Source organism: Chelmon rostratus, chromosome 18, assembly GCF_017976325.1.
Source record: "Chelmon rostratus isolate fCheRos1 chromosome 18, fCheRos1.pri, whole genome shotgun sequence".
Lineage (NCBI taxonomy): Eukaryota > Metazoa > Chordata > Actinopteri > Chaetodontiformes > Chaetodontidae > Chelmon > Chelmon rostratus.
This window is the reverse complement of record NC_055675.1, coordinates 23,408,537-23,426,396: the sequence shown is the minus strand read 5'-3', so window position 1 is coordinate 23,426,396 and position 17,860 is coordinate 23,408,537. Positions and strand designations below refer to the sequence as shown.

The 17,860-nt window shown below is 45.7% G+C and overlaps 1 protein-coding gene across 1 annotated transcript in view; it reads left to right on the top strand.

The window, feature by feature from the left end:
• The window catches only part of man1a1 (mannosidase, alpha, class 1A, member 1), a 122,288-nt gene extending 104,647 nt beyond the window's left edge, over window positions 1-17,641 (top strand). The window contains exons 8-12 of the mRNA XM_041958704.1: window positions 4,974-5,089; window positions 6,845-7,064; window positions 8,779-8,951; window positions 9,104-9,219; window positions 13,007-17,641. Coding sequence (XP_041814638.1) covers window positions 4,974-5,089; window positions 6,845-7,064; window positions 8,779-8,951; window positions 9,104-9,219; window positions 13,007-13,133 — 752 coding nt within the window. The 3' untranslated portion in view covers window positions 13,134-17,641. The remainder of the gene's footprint in view (window positions 1-4,973; window positions 5,090-6,844; window positions 7,065-8,778; window positions 8,952-9,103; window positions 9,220-13,006) is intronic.
• The last annotated feature ends 219 nt before the right edge of the window (window positions 17,642-17,860 follow it).

The following is a 17,860-nucleotide window of genomic DNA, read 5'->3' as shown; positions in this document are numbered from 1 at the left end:
CGAGTTTTAGGCCTGAAAGCATAAAAACGTCCCCTGAAACCTTCAGCTGTGCATGTGGTGCATGTGGTCAGAAAGTGAGTGTATGTAGTGAAACAGTGCGAGAGAAATAAAAAGACAACACGCACATTTCAGTCTCGATGGTCCGTCCGTCTGCAAACAGAGCGACTCTGGTCGCACTGCGTCGTTATCGGGTCGTTACGAGCAAAGCAAACGGCCAACGTGACAGAACCATCCTGAACGATTTCATCACCTCTGTGGAGCCTGAAGCCGCGACCGAGAGCTCAAACGTCTGGACCAGAGATGTTTGGACGAACGGCACCTGTGAGAAAGGTTTACAGGCGATTTAAATAAAAGCGAGATGAACGGCGGCTTCGCTGTTTCTCTGCTCTCACAGGGATCAGTGTTTTTCAGAGATGAAAGAGAAAGGTGCTAATTTCACTCCTGAATCCAGTAAAATCCAGAAGGAAGTCACAGTGTGAAGCCTTTGAGTTAATGCTAACCTGAACATTAACATAATTTGCATTTATCACCTGAAGACTACGACAAGGTTCGACCTTTTCTTCTCCGACACTGAAAACTAATGCACGTAAATTACAGCTTGTCCAGATCGCTGCGATGCTCTTTCTGCTGCTCTGTCAAACAAAACACTTCTACACCTGTAATTTTTACCAGCTGAATCCAGGAGAGCACGTCCCGACTGATACTCTGACCGCTTCATGGAGGTCTGTTCGATGCCTAAACCGTCACCCAGAACCAGATCCTGCTGTGTGAGCTGACCTCGATCGATCAGCCAGAACAAGCTGATCAGCGACTTCTCTGATAATCAGTCGTTTTTAAAGCAGAGTGTTTTTTAAATGTGATTATTAGCTCGTTTCATAATTAATGGAGTCTCTCTTGTTCAGACAAAAACAAACACTTTGAACGCATCAGTTTGAGCTTCGGTTAATTGCTTTAATGGACGAAAACGCTGAAAAATGACTGGAGGAAAACATCGTCCGTTTCATGTGTAATCACAGCGGCTTTTAGCTTTTCACCGTTCAGACTTTTACTGAATATTGATTTAAAATGTTCCTCTGACGAGCGGTTATTGATGATGATCATGTCAGCTTGTGTTATTTATATTCAGATTATTTCTTTAAAGCATCACCGTGTTATTCTTCTGAAGTTATTCGTCTGGATGAAAGTTAAAGAAAGTCGAATTCTTTTTCGCTGAGTGGCGATAAACTAAAGCTGTTTCTCCTCCTCGATGTCGATGCATATGATGAGCTCACAATGAGGGCTGCAACTAATGATTATTTTTGTTGTCGACTAATCTATTGGTTATTTTTTCGATTAGTCACGATTAGTGATTTGGGCTTTGTTTAACCTAACTTGCTTAATAAACCTTCACACCTGTGAAAGTTACCCTGTTATACTCTAACAGCATACGTTTTTAAACAAATATATTAAAATAATGACACATAAAACACGTATCTGTAACAGCTGATATATTTCTGAACATATAATATCACTGTGACCACAACAAAAAATACATTAATTAATTAATACAAACTTAAAGTGCAAGTGGTCGTAAACAAAAAATCTTTGTAAACAACTAACTCAAAAAGCTGCAGTTAACCAGAGACAATAATGTTTAAACCAACTAAGGAGTTGCTTTTACTTAAAGCAATTAAGTCGATAAAAGTAAAAAAAAATAAAACAAAACATCCATTTTGACAGTTGGCAGTTAAAATACCTGAAACAAATTATCACTGATTTTTTCAGCTTAAATATGGAATTAATGCTCCAAATCACACAGCTGATAAGTGAAAGATGTTTATGATTCAGTATAAACGCTCGTATCGACAAATAAAGTTTGTCAAAGCAGCTTCGCCTGTGATTCATTGATTTCTGCTGTAAAATACGCATTAACGTAAGTGACCTGGCGTTCCCTCAGCAAGCTTCCGACTGATAGACGTACGACACAAACCTATTGTGTACGTGCATCTTAGGCGGACGGTTAATGAACCAGTTAGCATTAAATACATTTGCTAACCTCTACTAGAAACCTGTCTCACCATTTTTTGTCATGGCCTTCGGGCCAGGTCGTGATAATGTAATTTAATATTAAAAAACATCTACTCGGCAACGTGTCGGCGTTTAAGGCGTTCGTGCATCGCCGTCGTGCTGCCATGAAATGATAGTTGAGCTTCACAGAATTTACATTTCACGTGTTTCGCTGGATTATTTTCTGTGAAATGTTCAAACTTTGGAAAGTTTAGGTCGGAGTTTTGGAGCCTCTCCTTCTGTTTGTTCCGCCATAATTCATTCATTCTTCTTCTCTGTTTCCTTGCGCGATGTAAACGGCGAGCGATACTGCCCCCTGCACTTCCTGTAGTGCACTGCAGTTACAGATGAGCACGAAGCGGACTGTGTTTCTATTGTACATGACTAGTCGATGCTTAAATTTTTATTGTTTACGTAATCGATTACGTCGACCAATCGTTGCAGCCCTACTCACAATCATACACTTTCTTTATTTGCCTCTGAGTGGAGGCTGAACAGCTCCGCTCTCCTCTCTGTCTGTTTGAACCCTGTTCACTCTCTTTACATTACTTCAACCCACTTTTACCACTGCCAAGTATTTTCATACTTACCCTCCATTCCTGCTTCAACATCAGAGTGTGTGTGTGTGTGTGTGTGTGCGTGTGTGTGTGTGTCAGGTTGTGATAACAGGGTGTAATTTTGAATCCATTACCAGACTCTTCACAGCGTGTAGCTGAACAGGTAATGATGGTAATGATGGAGAGGAGAGATTCTGAGGAAGAGGAGAGAGTGGAGACGTTCAGGAAAAGGAGGGAGCACATGGAGTCAGAGACAGAGACGGATTTAATGGTGGAGAGATGGGAGGTGTAGTTTGGGAGAGGAACACAGCAGTAAAAGCCTCCCCTCACGCCGGTTGTGGGTCTTAAAGCTGCCATGAGTGATTCTGACCACTAGAGGGCAGACGTTGGATCTTTGGGAAATGAGCTGATTGGCTCTGTTTCAGTGTCACATGAGAAGATTGAGAGTAAACAGAACATATGAAGCTACAGTCAGGACACAGTTAGCTGCTGTCAACACCAGCAGACACTCAGAAACAACCAGAACGACCACACGCTGCCGTTTACGCTGTGGTTTCTGTCCAGATTCAACAAACCGGACAAAACCAGGCTAACAGAAGGAAGAACATTTAAACCTCCGACCAAGAACAGCAGAGATGAGACACATTAGACCAGTAATGATTAAAAACTGGCTTTGTTTGAAGCAGCGTTAGCATAGAAAGAGGACAGATACATCACGGTCTTTGATTGTATTTGCTGTGGTTTGTGTGCTGTTTGAATCAGAAGGAGAAGAGAAACTGAAATCAGGTTATTTCCCCCGCCGGCAGCTCGTGAGCATTTCGCTTTTCAAACGAGTTAAACTTGATTATTTTTCATGCTCCATCGCTTCAGTATGTCTTTTACCTTGTAAAGGCATCATGTCTGTTCAGACCAGACACGTTCCACCTAAAATCAGGACGTACTTCTTCTGATTTTCACAGGAAAGTTGTGGCGTTACATGAGAAATCCTTTGATCCAGTTTTATTATTTAGCTTTTTATGTCTCCTGATGTGTTTCAGAGTTTATTAGAGTCTTGTCTGGCTTTGCTTTTGATACCCAGCCACTCGTTTGGAGGGCTGTGCTGGTTAAATATGGACCTGCACCTCTGCTCTGCTTACTTTTATTATCCAATGAATTAAACTCCTGAAAGCACATCCACGGTTATAATTGTTGGCATTTAGCTGACACTCTTAACCAAAGCCAGTAACTGTGTTTTCATCCAAGTATTTTATGCAAATTATGACACATTCAATTAGGAACGCTGAATAGAAACAGCAAGTTTGAACAGAAAAAAAAATATGACTCCCCAAAAAACGCTTTTCTGCTCGCGTCGTCAGAGAGGCGTTTTCGTCTGGAAGGAAGTTCTGCAATCGTGAAGGGACTTGTTGAATAAATTATGACCTGGGGATGTTTGCAGGCTGATGTTGTCTGAGGAATATCTCTGCGCCGCAGCCTCACAGGCCCCGTGTCTTCCATGCACTGTACACGCTCAGCAGTCATGTTTCATCAGCCCGCGTTTCGTCCACACAGCTGTTCGTCGGCGTGTGTGGATGCCAGATGTTGCCTCGCGGTTCCGCCCGCTCTCTGTCACAGATATGTTCCTTTCATGACGTGTTTCATGAAAGTCGCCTCTCTCGACCACGTGTTCCCGCGGTAACGCTGAACCCGTCGCGGGTCGGCTCCGAGCCGAAGCGTCTGGGCCCCCGCCTCCTCTCTGCTCACCTGCAGATGATCACAGCTGACAGTTAATCTCTGCGCTCCACCAACAGGGCTGGACTCTGTTAATGACACATGCATATGGATGAGCCTTCACTGACAATCAGCAGGCGGGTTCAAAAAGAGCAGCTCGGCCGGCGCGTGCACACGCACACACACACACACTGCAGTATGTCATACACTGCAGGTATGTTCTTTTATTACACACATCGAGCCCCATCAGATGGTTCAACACTTGTGTGTGTGTGTTAAAATCTTTGTTTATGTGTGTGTGCACGTGTGTGTGTGTTAAAATCTTTGTTCGTGTGTGTGCACGTGTGTGTGTGTGTTATAATCTTTGTTTATGTGTGTGTGTGCGTGCACATGCGTGTGTGTGTTATAATCTTTGTTTATGTGTGTGTGTGCGTGCACATGTGTGTGTGTGTTATAATCTTTGTTTATGTGTGTGTGCGTGCACGTGTGTGTGTGTTATAATCTTTGTTTATGTGTGTGCGTGTGTGCACATGTGTGTGTGTTATAATCTTTGTTTATGTGTGTGTGTGCGTGCACATGTGTGTGTGTTATAATCTTTGTTTATGTGTGTGTGTGCGTGCACATGTGTATGTGTTATAATCTTTGTTTATGTGTGTGTTGCAGATCACGTGTCTGTGGGTGGCCTTGGTGACAGTTTCTATGAGTACCTGCTGAAGGCGTGGCTGATGTCTGACAAGACCGATGAGGAAGGCAAGAAGATGTACTATGATGCCCTGCAGGTAACACACACACACACACACACACAGCTGGCAAACCATACATGGTAGAAATCGCCTCGTTAAAGGCAGAGGCGGTTGATGGATCAGTGGATCGACAGGAATAATATTCAGCTATCTGGATAACTGATTGAACTCTCCTCTGGCTTCTGGTTTGTGAGGATTCGACTGTGACGTGTAACATGAACAAAATCGCGTCGCTGCCTCAAACTTCCATCGAGTGTTTGATCACAGAAGGTTTCCGCCGCTGTAACTGAAGGCCGTCGCGTCGAAACGATGACGAGTGGAGTCAGATCTCATTTGTTGTCTGTCCTGTCAAAGGTGTTTTATACTCTCAATACATTCATGATCTTCTCTAAAATGACCATCTTGCTATATTATGAATGACAGGGAACTCTTTTTAAAAGGTGTTTTTTTAGGTATTTCCTGTTTGAGACACGTCAGGGTTTGAATGCTTTTGTACGAGGAGGTCAGTCAACAAACGACCGGCTCCAACGTTAGCTTTTGAATCGGACCACGCGAGGGTTTGGTTAGCTTTCGCTGACCGCAGCTTTCAGAGAGACGTTTCCTGTCGGTGGGTTTTTCTCCTGCAGCTTGCGTCACCTGTCTCAGGTCCCTCTAAACGCAACCTGTGAGCGTTTCTCAGCACGCCGTTATCTCCGTGATCTGCTGCACCTCCGCCACCGAGAGCGCCGCCTGCATGTGAACGGAAAGCTGTGGATGATCATAAACAGCCAGTGTCCTCTGATTGGACGCTGTTCTCGTTGAGATGATGAGCTGCATGGATTTTCTCCACAGGGTCTGGCGTCCCTCATTCACCCCCCGAGCCGTAATAAAGGGCTGTTTGACGCCTGTTGACAACAAACATGAGATCGGCTGTAGATGCTGAGCAGCGGCGCCACGGCGTATTTATTTCTCCCCTCAGGAGGGAAATTATAGGAATCCAGGCGCACAGATAACCTTGAGGTTTGGGAGTGAGACGAGAGACGGAACCGTTTGAACGTGACCATGTGACTCCCTGGAATAATAATGACAGGAAAGAGGTTGCGTTGCGACGAAGTCTCTCTGTCCTTCGCTTCGACCGCCGCCGTGTCAGAATGTTGGAATATTTCACTCTTTAATCCTGACGAGCAGCACGGTGAGTTTGAGCAGACGGGAAGATGACGGAGACAAAGACACAGACACAGAGCAGATGAATGTACAGTAACAGACAACACACACACACACACACACACACACACACACACACACACACAGATTTGTGTTTAAACAAATTGTCATCTTAAGTCGCGCTGACAGGCGACGGGTCTCAGCTGGAGAGAGCTGCCTCGCCGCTCGTTTTCCTGTTGCACACTGGAGAGCAGATATGATGCATGGTGACTAAAACACAGAATTAACCACGCAGGGATACTTTACCCATAATCCCCCCCCAATCGTCGAGGATCACAGGCGTTCTTGGTTTATTTGCCAAGAGGAGACGAGAGCGAGCAGCAACAGGGTGAATGTCTGAATGAGTGAACGCGCCTCACCTGAGCGAGCGAACGGTCAGCAGAAAACGACACCTGTCGAACAACAGGAAGTGTGCAGCGTGTTCACTGCGGAGCGACTGGTGGGCAGTTAGCAGGTGAAATCAGGTGAAATCAGGTGAAGTCAGAGCGATTCTATGTTTAACGTGTGAGAACAGGTGCAGCCACAGCATGAATGTGACAAATTAAAGCTTTTCTCCCTAAAAACGCCTCGCCGCTCTGCGTCTTCCAGGCCATAGAAACCAACCTGATGAGGAAGTCGAGCGGCGGGCTCACCTACATAGCCGAGTGGAAGGGCGGGCTTCTGGAGCACAAGATGGGTCACCTGACCTGTTTCGCGGGCGGCATGATCGCCCTGGGTGCTGATGGGGCCCCCGGCGACAAGACGGGCCACCAGATGGAGCAGGCGGCCGAGATCGCCCGGACCTGCCACGAGTCTTACGCCAGAACGGGTAAGAGTGAGCGCCGCTTTGAGCTCGTGTCAGAGTCTCGTTCTAACGCTCAGATCTCAGCCGCTGCGTGTTTCTAAACCTTCAGCTCGCAGGTCAAATGTCAAATGTCCTCCAGTGACGGCGGCGTCTCCTCTAACCTGAGGACACGTCGGGTGTCTCACTGCTGTCAATGAGCTCGCCCCCCTTTGAACAAAGAAGACCGGTCTCGTCTAAAAGAGTCGTATTTCAATCGGTCTTTATTTTTAATCCTCAATCAAATTATCATATTTACCATCATCATTTTTTTTTTTTTACTTTATTGCCTTGATGCAAAAACAGGCAATTAACATACTGAAAACAAAATCCATCTTGAGATTGGGCTTCATTTGTCATATAAAAATAACAATACAAGAAGAGCACACATTTAGTTATTTCAATACACATCTACAGTATTACAAAAATGGTACAAAAAAAACAAATAAAACAAAATAAATGACAAAAAACAAAATATTGGTATGGGTGTCCTAACCAAGATAGTCAATGACTGGTGCCCATCTTCGTAAAAAAGTAGGCATTTTTAACTGTAACTGAGCAGTCATAGACTCCATCATGGAGACATGCCTTACTGTTTGTAACCATGTGAAATCATGGGAGGGCTTGCTTTCATCCAATTGACAGTAATCATTTTTTCTTGCATTCATCAACAAAATATGCATTATGTAACATTGTTCGATAGTAAATAGGTGGTTAGGGAATACATCCAATAAAAATATAGGTGGGTCCAGGGGGAAGTCCATTTCCAGAATCTTCTTCAGTTCTTCTTTGATGTTTTTCCAAAATGTCTGTATTTTTGGGCAGTTCCAAAATATATGAGTGTGGTCACCAACCATACCACAGTTCCTCCAGCATTTATTGCTGGTATTGGTTTTGTAGACAAAAGTTTTTAAGGGTGTCCTGAAGGATCTTGTTTTGACCTTCCAGTCAAATTCTTTCCAACGTTGACTTCCAATCCCCTCGTGACATCTCGAGCAAATGTTTTCCCAAGATTCATCATCTAATGTTGTATTTAGTTCCAATTCCCATTGCTGTTTAATCTGCAGTGTGTTATCTGACATCTCTGACATTAGCAGTTTGTACATATGAGATATTTGTTTCTTTGTTGATACAAGGTGCTCAAATAAATGTATAAAATGGGTTTCTATACTTATAGGTTCTCTTTTGATCTTCTCCCAATCTGTATTTTTTAAAATATAATGTCTAATTTGTAAATACCTATATAGGTCACTTGAAGGTAAAGCAAACTTTTCTCTAAGTTGTGAGAAAGTTTTAAACACCTGCCCATCAAGTAGGTGATTTATCGTGATCAAACCACTCTCCGCCCATCTTCTGTAGGCCCTGTCAGACATGGATGGGAGAAATTCAATGTTCCCTACTATGAGCATAGCCCGTGATAACGCTATAGCTCCTTTTAGTTGCTTTTGTACTGAAGTCCACACCTTTAATGTGTGTTTGGTCCATAAATTGTTAATTTAAATTTTTTTCTGAGACAGCATCACGGCTGACGGACGCCGTTCTGCCGTCTGAGGTTTGTGGTGGTAATCTGCGCCGCAGCTGCTCAGACAGAACATCCTGTAAACATGTGGCGTCGGTGGTGCTGAAGTGTCACCCCGCCTGCACACACACACACACACGTCTGTTTGTGTAAATAAACGTGTTGTTTCCTCTCCCCCCCCAGGCCTGAAGCTGGGCCCGGAGGCGTTTCGTTTCGACGGCGGGGTCGAGGCCATCGCCACCCGCCAGAACGAGAAGTACTTCATCCTCCGCCCCGAGGTCATAGAGACCTACATGTACATGTGGAGGTTCACCCACGACCCCAAATACAGGGAGTGGGGCTGGGAGGCCGTTCAGGTGAGACGTTTGCTGATGGACGAGACAGTTTGGACAAAATGTCGACTTCAGCTGACAGAGCTGACAACGCGAGCCCGTCTCGGCTCACAGGAAGTTTGTTTCAGCGCGGTGGGGCGACGTTTTAAGTCTCCTCTCTCACTGTCCCTCGCCAGGCTTTGGAGCAGCACTGTAAAGTGGAAGGAGGCTACAGCGGCGTCAGAGACGTCTACGCCTCGAGCCCGAGCCACGACGACGTCCAGCAGAGCTTCTACCTGGCCGAGACGCTGAAGTAAGACACGCAAACACGGCGTCTGTACGCACGCGCTTCAGCTCTGTCCTCACATTAACATGCTGTCAGTCACTGTATGGAGAGACGAAGCCCCCCAGGGTAAAGGTTTGCGAGTGTATGTTCAGTGTGTGTGTCGCTGACGAGCTGCTCTGACTGCAGCTCTCTGTCAGTTCCTTTGGAAACTGGATGAAGGCCTCGACCGTAGATCTTTAAAAAGTAGAGCGGAGCAGCCGAGGACCCCCGCCCGTCCCGACTCGCCACAGGCAGCTTCTTCTTGTCACGTCCTCTGAGTAGTAGTAGCTGATGCTTGAACGGCGCTCGCCTGCCCGTCTGAGTGCGTACGTGTTAATGTGTGTGTGTGACAGTGTGAGTGCCGTCGCCACAAATGGCTCCTTAAATATGTCGTCAGCCACACAGAGTGATGTCTGCGGCTAACAGGGCTAACAGGGCTAACAGGGCTAACCAGGCTAACAGGGCTAACCGGGCTAACAGGGCTAACCAGGCTAACAGGGCTAACAGGGCTAACAGGGCAAACAGGGCAAAAAGGCTAACCAAGCTAACAGGGCTAACAGGGCTAACCAGCCTAACAGGGCAAACAGGGCAAACAGGCTAACCAAGCTAACAGGGCTAACCAGCCTAACCGGGCTAACAGGGCTAACCAGGCTAACAGGGCTAACCAGGCTAACCAGCCTAACCGGGCTAACAGGGCAAACAGGGCTAACAGGGCTAACAGGTCTGTTTTTGTGTGTGTGTGTTTGTGTTTCTGTGTGTTTGTGTTTCTGTGTGTGTGTGTGTGTGTGTGTGTCTGTTTGTGTGTGTGTGTGTGTGTGTCTGTGTGTGTGTGTCTGTTTCTGTGTGTGTGTGTGTCTGTCTGCCTGTCTGTCTGTGTGTGTGTGTGTGTGTGTGTGTGTGTGTGTGTGTGTGTGTCTGTCTGTGTGTGTGTGTGTGTTTCACATGTTTCCAGGCAGGTTGTTTGTTGTGTATTTGGTTTGCTCACTTCCTGTTGTTGTTGCGACTGTTTGCAGCTTCATGTTTGAGTCGTTTGTTTTCTGATCGTTGTGTTTGGTCTGATCGTTGTGTTCGGTCTGATCGTTGTGTTCGGTCTGATCGTTGTGTTTGGTCTGATCGTTGTGATTGGTCTGATCGTTGTGTTTGGTCTGATCATTGTGTTTGGTCTGATCGTTGTGTTTGGTCTGATCGTTGTGTTTGGTCTGATCGTTGTGTTTGGTCTGATCATTGTGTTTGGTCTGATCGTTGTGTTTGGTCTGATCGTTGTGTTTGGTCTGATCGTTGTGATTGGTCTGATCGTTGTGTTTGGTCTGATCGTTGTGTTTGGTCTGATCGTTGTGATTGGTCTGATCGTTGTGTTTGGTCTGATCGTTGTGTTTGGTCTGATCGTTGATGCTGTGACTGCTGTCGTCTCTTCTTCTCTGGACAGACCTGGTGTGTGTTGAAGAACAGAAAATGCTGCTTTGAACTGGAAGTTTTTTAGTTTATTGTAAAATGAGGAGACAGAAAATCCTTCTTTTAATACCATCAAATGTTCCTGCCGAAACCCGAATTATCCAGTTTATTGAAACCCAGCCAGAGTTAGCATTTGGAAGCAGAATGAATTTCAGGCTCTCCTGCTGAAACCTCAGGAACAAACATGGCTGCTCCGTGTGTCAGACTGTTTTTAGCCACGCGGTGAAACGTCGGGCCACTCCACTCCTCTCATCTCTCCGTTTCATTTACCTCCATCGAAAGCTTTACGGCCTCCGCGGCATCCTCCATCTCTCCCTCCTCCCTTCACGTCCTCCTCTCCTCTTTTTCTTCTCCCCCCCCCCCAACGCCAGACAGCTGTTGACAGGAAGTCAAGGTTAGCAAAACAGAGCCTGATGGGAGCGAGGTGCCATCCAATCCAGCTTTTTAACAGGCAGTAAATTTTAACAAGCGTCACCTCCCCTCCTGATTACACCACACACACACACACACACACACACACACACACACAGATGTCTGGATCTTTTTTTTTTTTTTGCTGGTTGTTTTTTCTGTTGATCAGAAACTCGTATTGATCCAACATGAAAGAATCAGAGTGAGGTCTGATTAAATGTTTCCAGGAGAAACTCGTTAGCCTCCCGCTGACGAGCAGAACACGAAGCCGCGTCGTGATGTCGCGATATCAGAAACGACCTCGCTGGACTCGCCGCGTTAATCCCATTCAGCAGCGAACCCACGAGTCTAATCCTCCGAATGTTACTCGGGGATCTCGGCGTCTTCCAGTATGTTAGAGACGGCCATGCCTCACCCCGCCGCCTGCCGTCAATCACCCCCCCTGCTGGCTGAGGCTCCTCTGCTGAGTCGTCATTTCCTGACCTCCTCTTCTTTCCCACGCCTTCGTTTCATAACGTTATTTTGAAGTCGTTTCATAAGACCAGACGACATCGAACCGCAGAGTTTCATCACTTTGACCCATCGGTCCCTCTCAGTTCCACGTCTGCTGACGGATGTTGCAACAGCCGAACGCAACTCAAAATATAAAGTGACAGCGTGAAGCGAGCAGCGATCAGGCGCCTGTATGAACACATGAAGGCAGGAGCTGGAGAGATTTACTATTCTGACCTCATTTCCTGTCCTTTCTGTCAGATTCAGCTTCAGTTTGACAAAAAAAATCTGAACTCAAGGTCCTCTGACGAGCTCTTCCAGAGCTTTCAGCTGCATCATGCTTTCATCAGTCTGTTTCCTGTCGCGACATTAAACTGGATCGACATCTTTGTACGCGCTTAAATGTCTTTTATTCAGTTCAGAGACTTCACAGAATGTCAGTTTGTTTTTTCGCTCTTTTGTCGACATTTTTTTGCTTCTTCTTTGGTCATTTTTATGTCGTGTTTTAACGGTAAAAGTCACGGCGTCAAAGCGTCCACACTGTGGAGCACAAAGTGTTTGTTTGTTGACGGTGTAGGAGCCATGAATGAGTTTAAGGGGTTTTCTAGGTGTGTTGGTAGAAATATTGGTTTTGTTATTGTTTAGGTTTGTGTGATTCTGTTGATGAGGGAATATGTAGGTCAGGTGGATATGGGCGGGGATGTAAGTTAACATAAGCACCTGCTCACCTTTTCTTTGGGAGTGTGTGGCTAGAGAGCGAGGGAGGGTGAGCAGGGTCACCGTATATTTTGTTGACCGCTATTTCCTTTGATCACTGTGATCACTTTAGTTATAAGTTTGTGCACGATATAATAAGTTGATTATCCTTTTCCGTAAATAAAATTGTAAAATATATTTTTGTATTTCAGTGATTTTTATCGTTAAGCACGTCGAACAATGGGAAGGCCCGGCCTCAGCCTCTCAGTGACTCTTTGTTCTTAGAAGCCGCTGTCGACCGGTTTAAGTCCGTTCGGACGTCTCAGGGGGTCCGACTGTCCTCTGCCTCCAGTGGCATCGCCTGAGTCGGCGCCGGCTGCAGATGGCACGTTAGAGCTCAAGAGAAGAGAGCTGCTGCAGGCTACGCTAGCTGCTGTTAGCATTACACAACTGTCAGAGCTCCACATGCATTGTGGGTAAAGGCGCCATGTTTTGACAAGACAGAATGTGTAGAAGGAGAAGGAGGAAATCTCTGGTTGTGCTGCGTCATTTGTAACGTTTTATCTCCACAGTATTGAGTTTGTCCTTGTTGGCAGAACTAAAGAAAATAATTTGACAGAATAACCGAGCCGAGCGCCGCCTTCTGTCGGCCGACCGTGCATCGGTACGGCGTGCACGCCGGGTCGGTGTTTCCATTAACGCTGCCCTCCTGTGTCTCCCCCAGGTATCTCTACCTGCTCTTCTCCGACGACGACCACCTACCGTTCGACCACTGGGTCTTCAACACCGAGGCTCACCCCCTGCCGGTCATCAGGAAGGACAAAACAGACAGACCCAACGAGGTGGAGTAGTGGACGCCCGGAACGAGTGCGAGAACCTCTGATCCTGTAAACCTGAGCCTCCAGCTGTCTGACTGAGAACAGTTTAGCCATTTGGAGTCCCCAGTGGTCGAGATGCCTCCTGATGGGATAACAAGTTGATTTTTAATGGGATCAAACAGAGTTCGGGCCCCCCGGCTCTGAATTCTTGCTGTAGAATCCAGATTTGTGTTTTGCTTTTGTTTCGTTGGGCTCTGGTCGAGACGTCGATCCGGACCGACGCGTTTCCTGCCGGATAGCTCGTCAAACGCTGCAGCGACGCCGTCAGAGAGTTAAACCCTCTCTGAAGACGTCACTGCACGAAGTTTATTTTGTTTTAACTCATGGGGAGGGACAGTCTGACGGCTTCTCACCATCCATCAGTGATTTTGTTGTTCGTAGCTGCAGCTCCGCCCGGTCTTTGAGAACGCCGACAGACCTGAACCGGGCGCCTCTAACGTGGACCCAGAAAAACTCTGACGTGGCGAGCTAAAGGACGCTCGCTCGTTCGCGTCACGCACGTCGTCTTTTCCTTCTGCTGTACCGCTTCAGTGTCTGAACAGAACCCGGTTTCCCTGCAACAACGCCGGAGCCGCCGCCGCCGCCACCTCCGCCCGACCTCTGCATCGTCTTCTCGGAAACATTTCTAAAAACTGGCGGCTGTCTCTATGGGCGTGAAGGAAAGACGCAGCACAACCCGAGCCTCTTTTTCTAAACCCCCAGAACCGAACTGAAGCTTCTTCCTCCTCGAACAATCAGCGGCTCTCCACCTGCCAGTCGTTTCAGCTCCTCCCCACGACGTTTACACGCCACTGTCCCTCTTCTTCCTCTGCTGCTTCATCTCTGTCGCCATTCGTTCCTCCGCTTCACTTTTCTTTCTGGGGTTTGATCGATGCAGGTTTGAGGTTTCCCCCCTCAGGATTTCATTTGTCTCTCAGCAGGAAAAAAAAGCTCCTTATTAGTGATTTCATGGTTTGGAAAGAAAATAATACCAAGAAAAAAAAATCTCACTCAAGCTCCACTTTGGTGGAGCTCTCGACCACGTTTCATGGTCTTCCTCAGCAGATAGTTGAGTGGCAGAATAAACCTTCATGCTCGGTATTATTGTTCCATTCAGATCTTTGAAATTAAGAAATTAAACCTTCCTGAAATTTGAACATTTGTTTGCAGAAAAAGGAATTTTTCGACCCTTTTAGATCGACTGAAGAGGATCCTGCTGGATCACATTCGACGGCGAACCTGCGTATTGGTCCAACCCTCTTTTTCCCCGTTGAATCGCTTCTTCTCGTCTCCGTCCTCCGGTTTGGGCGTCGGCCGGCTGTGGGATCTTCTCTCCTCTATGAGGAGACGCGGACACTCGACTTTGCTGTAATATTTCACCGTCACTCAAACGCTCACACAAGAAGCCATACTGATCCTCCACAGCTTTACCACGAGCCGACACGCACTGCGTCGCTGTTATATGTTGTTCGTTCTGGTCGGATTTTACGGTGAAGATTTGTCCCGGCGCCACACAGAACCGTAGCCAGATAAAATCAGTTTAGTCTTCTTAGTGCCTTCACTGCTGAAACGGAGTCGGAGGGAAAAGCAGCTCACGCAAACACAAAAGAGTCAAGTGTTAAATCGTCTTAGAGCTTTAAGTGAAGTTCCTCTGTCTCAGATGAGGATTTTACCAAACTTAGAAACTGATTAAAGGATAATTCCTGCTTTTTAGTTCAATATTCGATCTAACTCTGGCTTGAAAGTAGCCTGAGAGCTGGTGAGAACTTGGCTTCTTTGTGATTAATGGGAGATCAAACCATCTGAGGATCAAATCAAATGATTTAAAATGAAAATAATAAGTATTTTCTGCTACATCATGTGTCTCCTGACTCCTAGTTTGACCAACATCTGCCAGGAACCAGTCGAGCTCCCGCTCAGCAGTTATTTCCTTGACTACACTGACATCTAGTGGTGAGAGCTTCCAATTACAGCCTGCGGGAGTCTGAGCGGACAGAAACATCATGGAACAGTCAGTTATATACATGCGATTCCAGGTGAAAACCTCCTGAGAAAACAGCTTTCAGGTGTTGTTAAAATCACATCTGGTCCTGTAATTAGAGATCTGAGCTCTGAGAAAACCCCTGAATTCAAACACAAGCCTGGATCTTTAGGCGCTGCAGTTGATCGATTAGAGGAGCTTCAGTCATTAGCTTTGCAGGTATTCATCAGTCTGAGTCTTTATCGTGTATATTGTGATGTGTCACAGAAAGGTGTTGTATGAGAACTCTGTGCAGCTTTAAACAGACGGATCGGACGGTTCGTCTTCAGAGAGCTCAGTCTGAACCACTTTGCTGGGCTCATGGGTTTTTGGTAGCTACCAATATTCACCAAAACCTGCCCAGATGGATTCGTGGGTAGATTTTTTGTCCCCATACATCCTGAATGTGTTATTTCCTGCTGCAAGATGATGCCGATCAGGTCCTCAAGCAACAAGAAGAGCTCATAAAACCTTCAGATTTAGAGAAACTAAAGAGAAAAATGCAAAAAAAACCCAAGAAACTTCAAAGTGTTTGTGCTGCAGAACATCCTCATAAATCCAGTTTAATCCCACATGATGTTGTGTTCATCTGATTCTGACCTGGTTGTAATTATTCAGCATGAAACGAGTCCTGTGTGAGGACCAGCACGCACACATTTAGCGTGGCGTTGAGCTCCTGAGCTGAGAGAAATCCCTCCACGTTCTTTCTATCACTGTACAGACGACGTGTGTTCGTGTTTAATCTGTGTTTGCTTCACTTTCTTGGTTTAGAGACATTTTATTATCCATGTGAAGTTTTATTGTAATGGTTGATTTTGCAGATTGTGTTAATTTATTCTGTAGACTTGGAGGGTTTGTGAGCTGACCCCCAGGTGGCGCTGTGGGTGTAAATGCACCCTAAATAGAAGCTTTGCAGCTTTTTTTTGTGTGTGTTTGGATATTTATCTTCCAGACAATCAGTGATGAGCTGCTGTCTGATTATACCACCAATGAATTCCAGGTGTTTTTAAAGGTAACGATAATGTGGTTTAATGGCAGAAAGAAGGCAAAGACCCACCTGGGAGTCAGTGAGACGCCCTGACCAGAGGAAAGGACTCGTATGAATGTACCATCCAATGTGAAGTGAAGAATATTTGAAAAGTTTTTGTCCTCTTCTGTTCGTTCTCTGTGCTTCTGTTGTTGTTGAGTTTTTCTTTTATCTTGGAAAGCACAAAAAGTTGAATCGTCGCGTGCAGACGGAGGAAAGTCTGCAGGCCATCAGAGGACGTGACGGACGTCTCGCTGTTTCTGACGACAGGAAATGGTCCAGATCTGATTCACATTTATGTTTGTCGTTCATGCCTCCGAGGATCGGACATATAAACACCAACATGTAGGGATATTCAGCGTTATAGTACAAACCAGATCCGCTCAGAATTTGTGTTTTGTGATGTTGAAAGCTGCAGGTTGTAGCGAGCAGTGCTGCAGCGTCCCTCAGACTCCATTCTAAACACAAAGGCCCAGCCCGGCGTTGGTAAATACTGAAAATGACTTCCTGTTTAAGGTAATCAGCTCGTGCTAAGCTAGTTTCATTCAGTTCATCTGTTGGTGAAGCATCATTAGATCATTTGATATGATAAACAGCTGTTTCCATGGTGATTTATGAATGATGGCGTGAAGCGGCGGCCACGTTCCCTCCTTTTGATTGAGTCGATTGATGATTGATCCATCCATTGGTCCAGGTGCAGTCACACCTGTCATCTGGACTCAAAGGGCTGATCCCGAGTGTTCCCCGGCGGGACGTCAGACGTTTCGCAGCTGGGACACATGAAGCCCCACATGTGTTTCTGTAGGGGCCCTTTAACTGGAAGAGTTCATGTTTTCTCCTCTCGTGATCCAGTCGCTTCACCGATGAATGGTAGGAAACAGCAGAATGTATCTGTCAGCGGGGAGTCCGCTTCAGCTTCAGCTTCAGTCAGTCTGGTTCTGTTTTGTTCTATTCGTTAAAAGGTTTAATTGTTTTTTGGTGATTTTCTGGATCTCCGTGTTGACGATCTGTTGCGTTCCGATGCCTTCTATTGGTGAATATTAAAGGGGAGCTCCACCTTTTTAGGAATTCAAAACCAAGTCTGTCCTTGCAGATGACTGAGCGAGACTGAGTCCAGGACTCCAACAGTCCGACCTTTCAAAAAGGCGGCGTTTCCCTTCAAAGGTTTAATGTGTGAAACCAACCTCAGAAATATATCTGTACAGAAATTGCTGATAATCATTCCATTGCACATAGTTTACTTTGCGTTTATATGCAATATTTTAATTTTGTGGGGAAATCTGTTTTATTGTGTTAATATTATTATTGAAAAATGTAAATATTCCATTCCGGCAGGTGAGCCGTTCGACATTTATATAAAAATCTTCTGAGTTTATGGATTAAAATGATATTAATAAGCAGCAGACTTTTTAATAAACTATATTTGTTACACTTCTATTGTGAATAAAAAAGTCTTTTAATAAGTTTTGGTTTTGTGTTGAGTCTCATTCACTCATCCAACATGAACATGATGAGCACATTCACTGCCCTTCATCGTGACTTTAATATTCTGGATTCGTAGTCAGAGCTTGTTTCCGGGGTTACAGGTGAGGATGCTGAGGTGTTCTGGGTTGGTGTCCCACCTGGTTTTATCAGTATGAGGGTTAGTTTTCACTCACAAAAGCCTGAAAATGG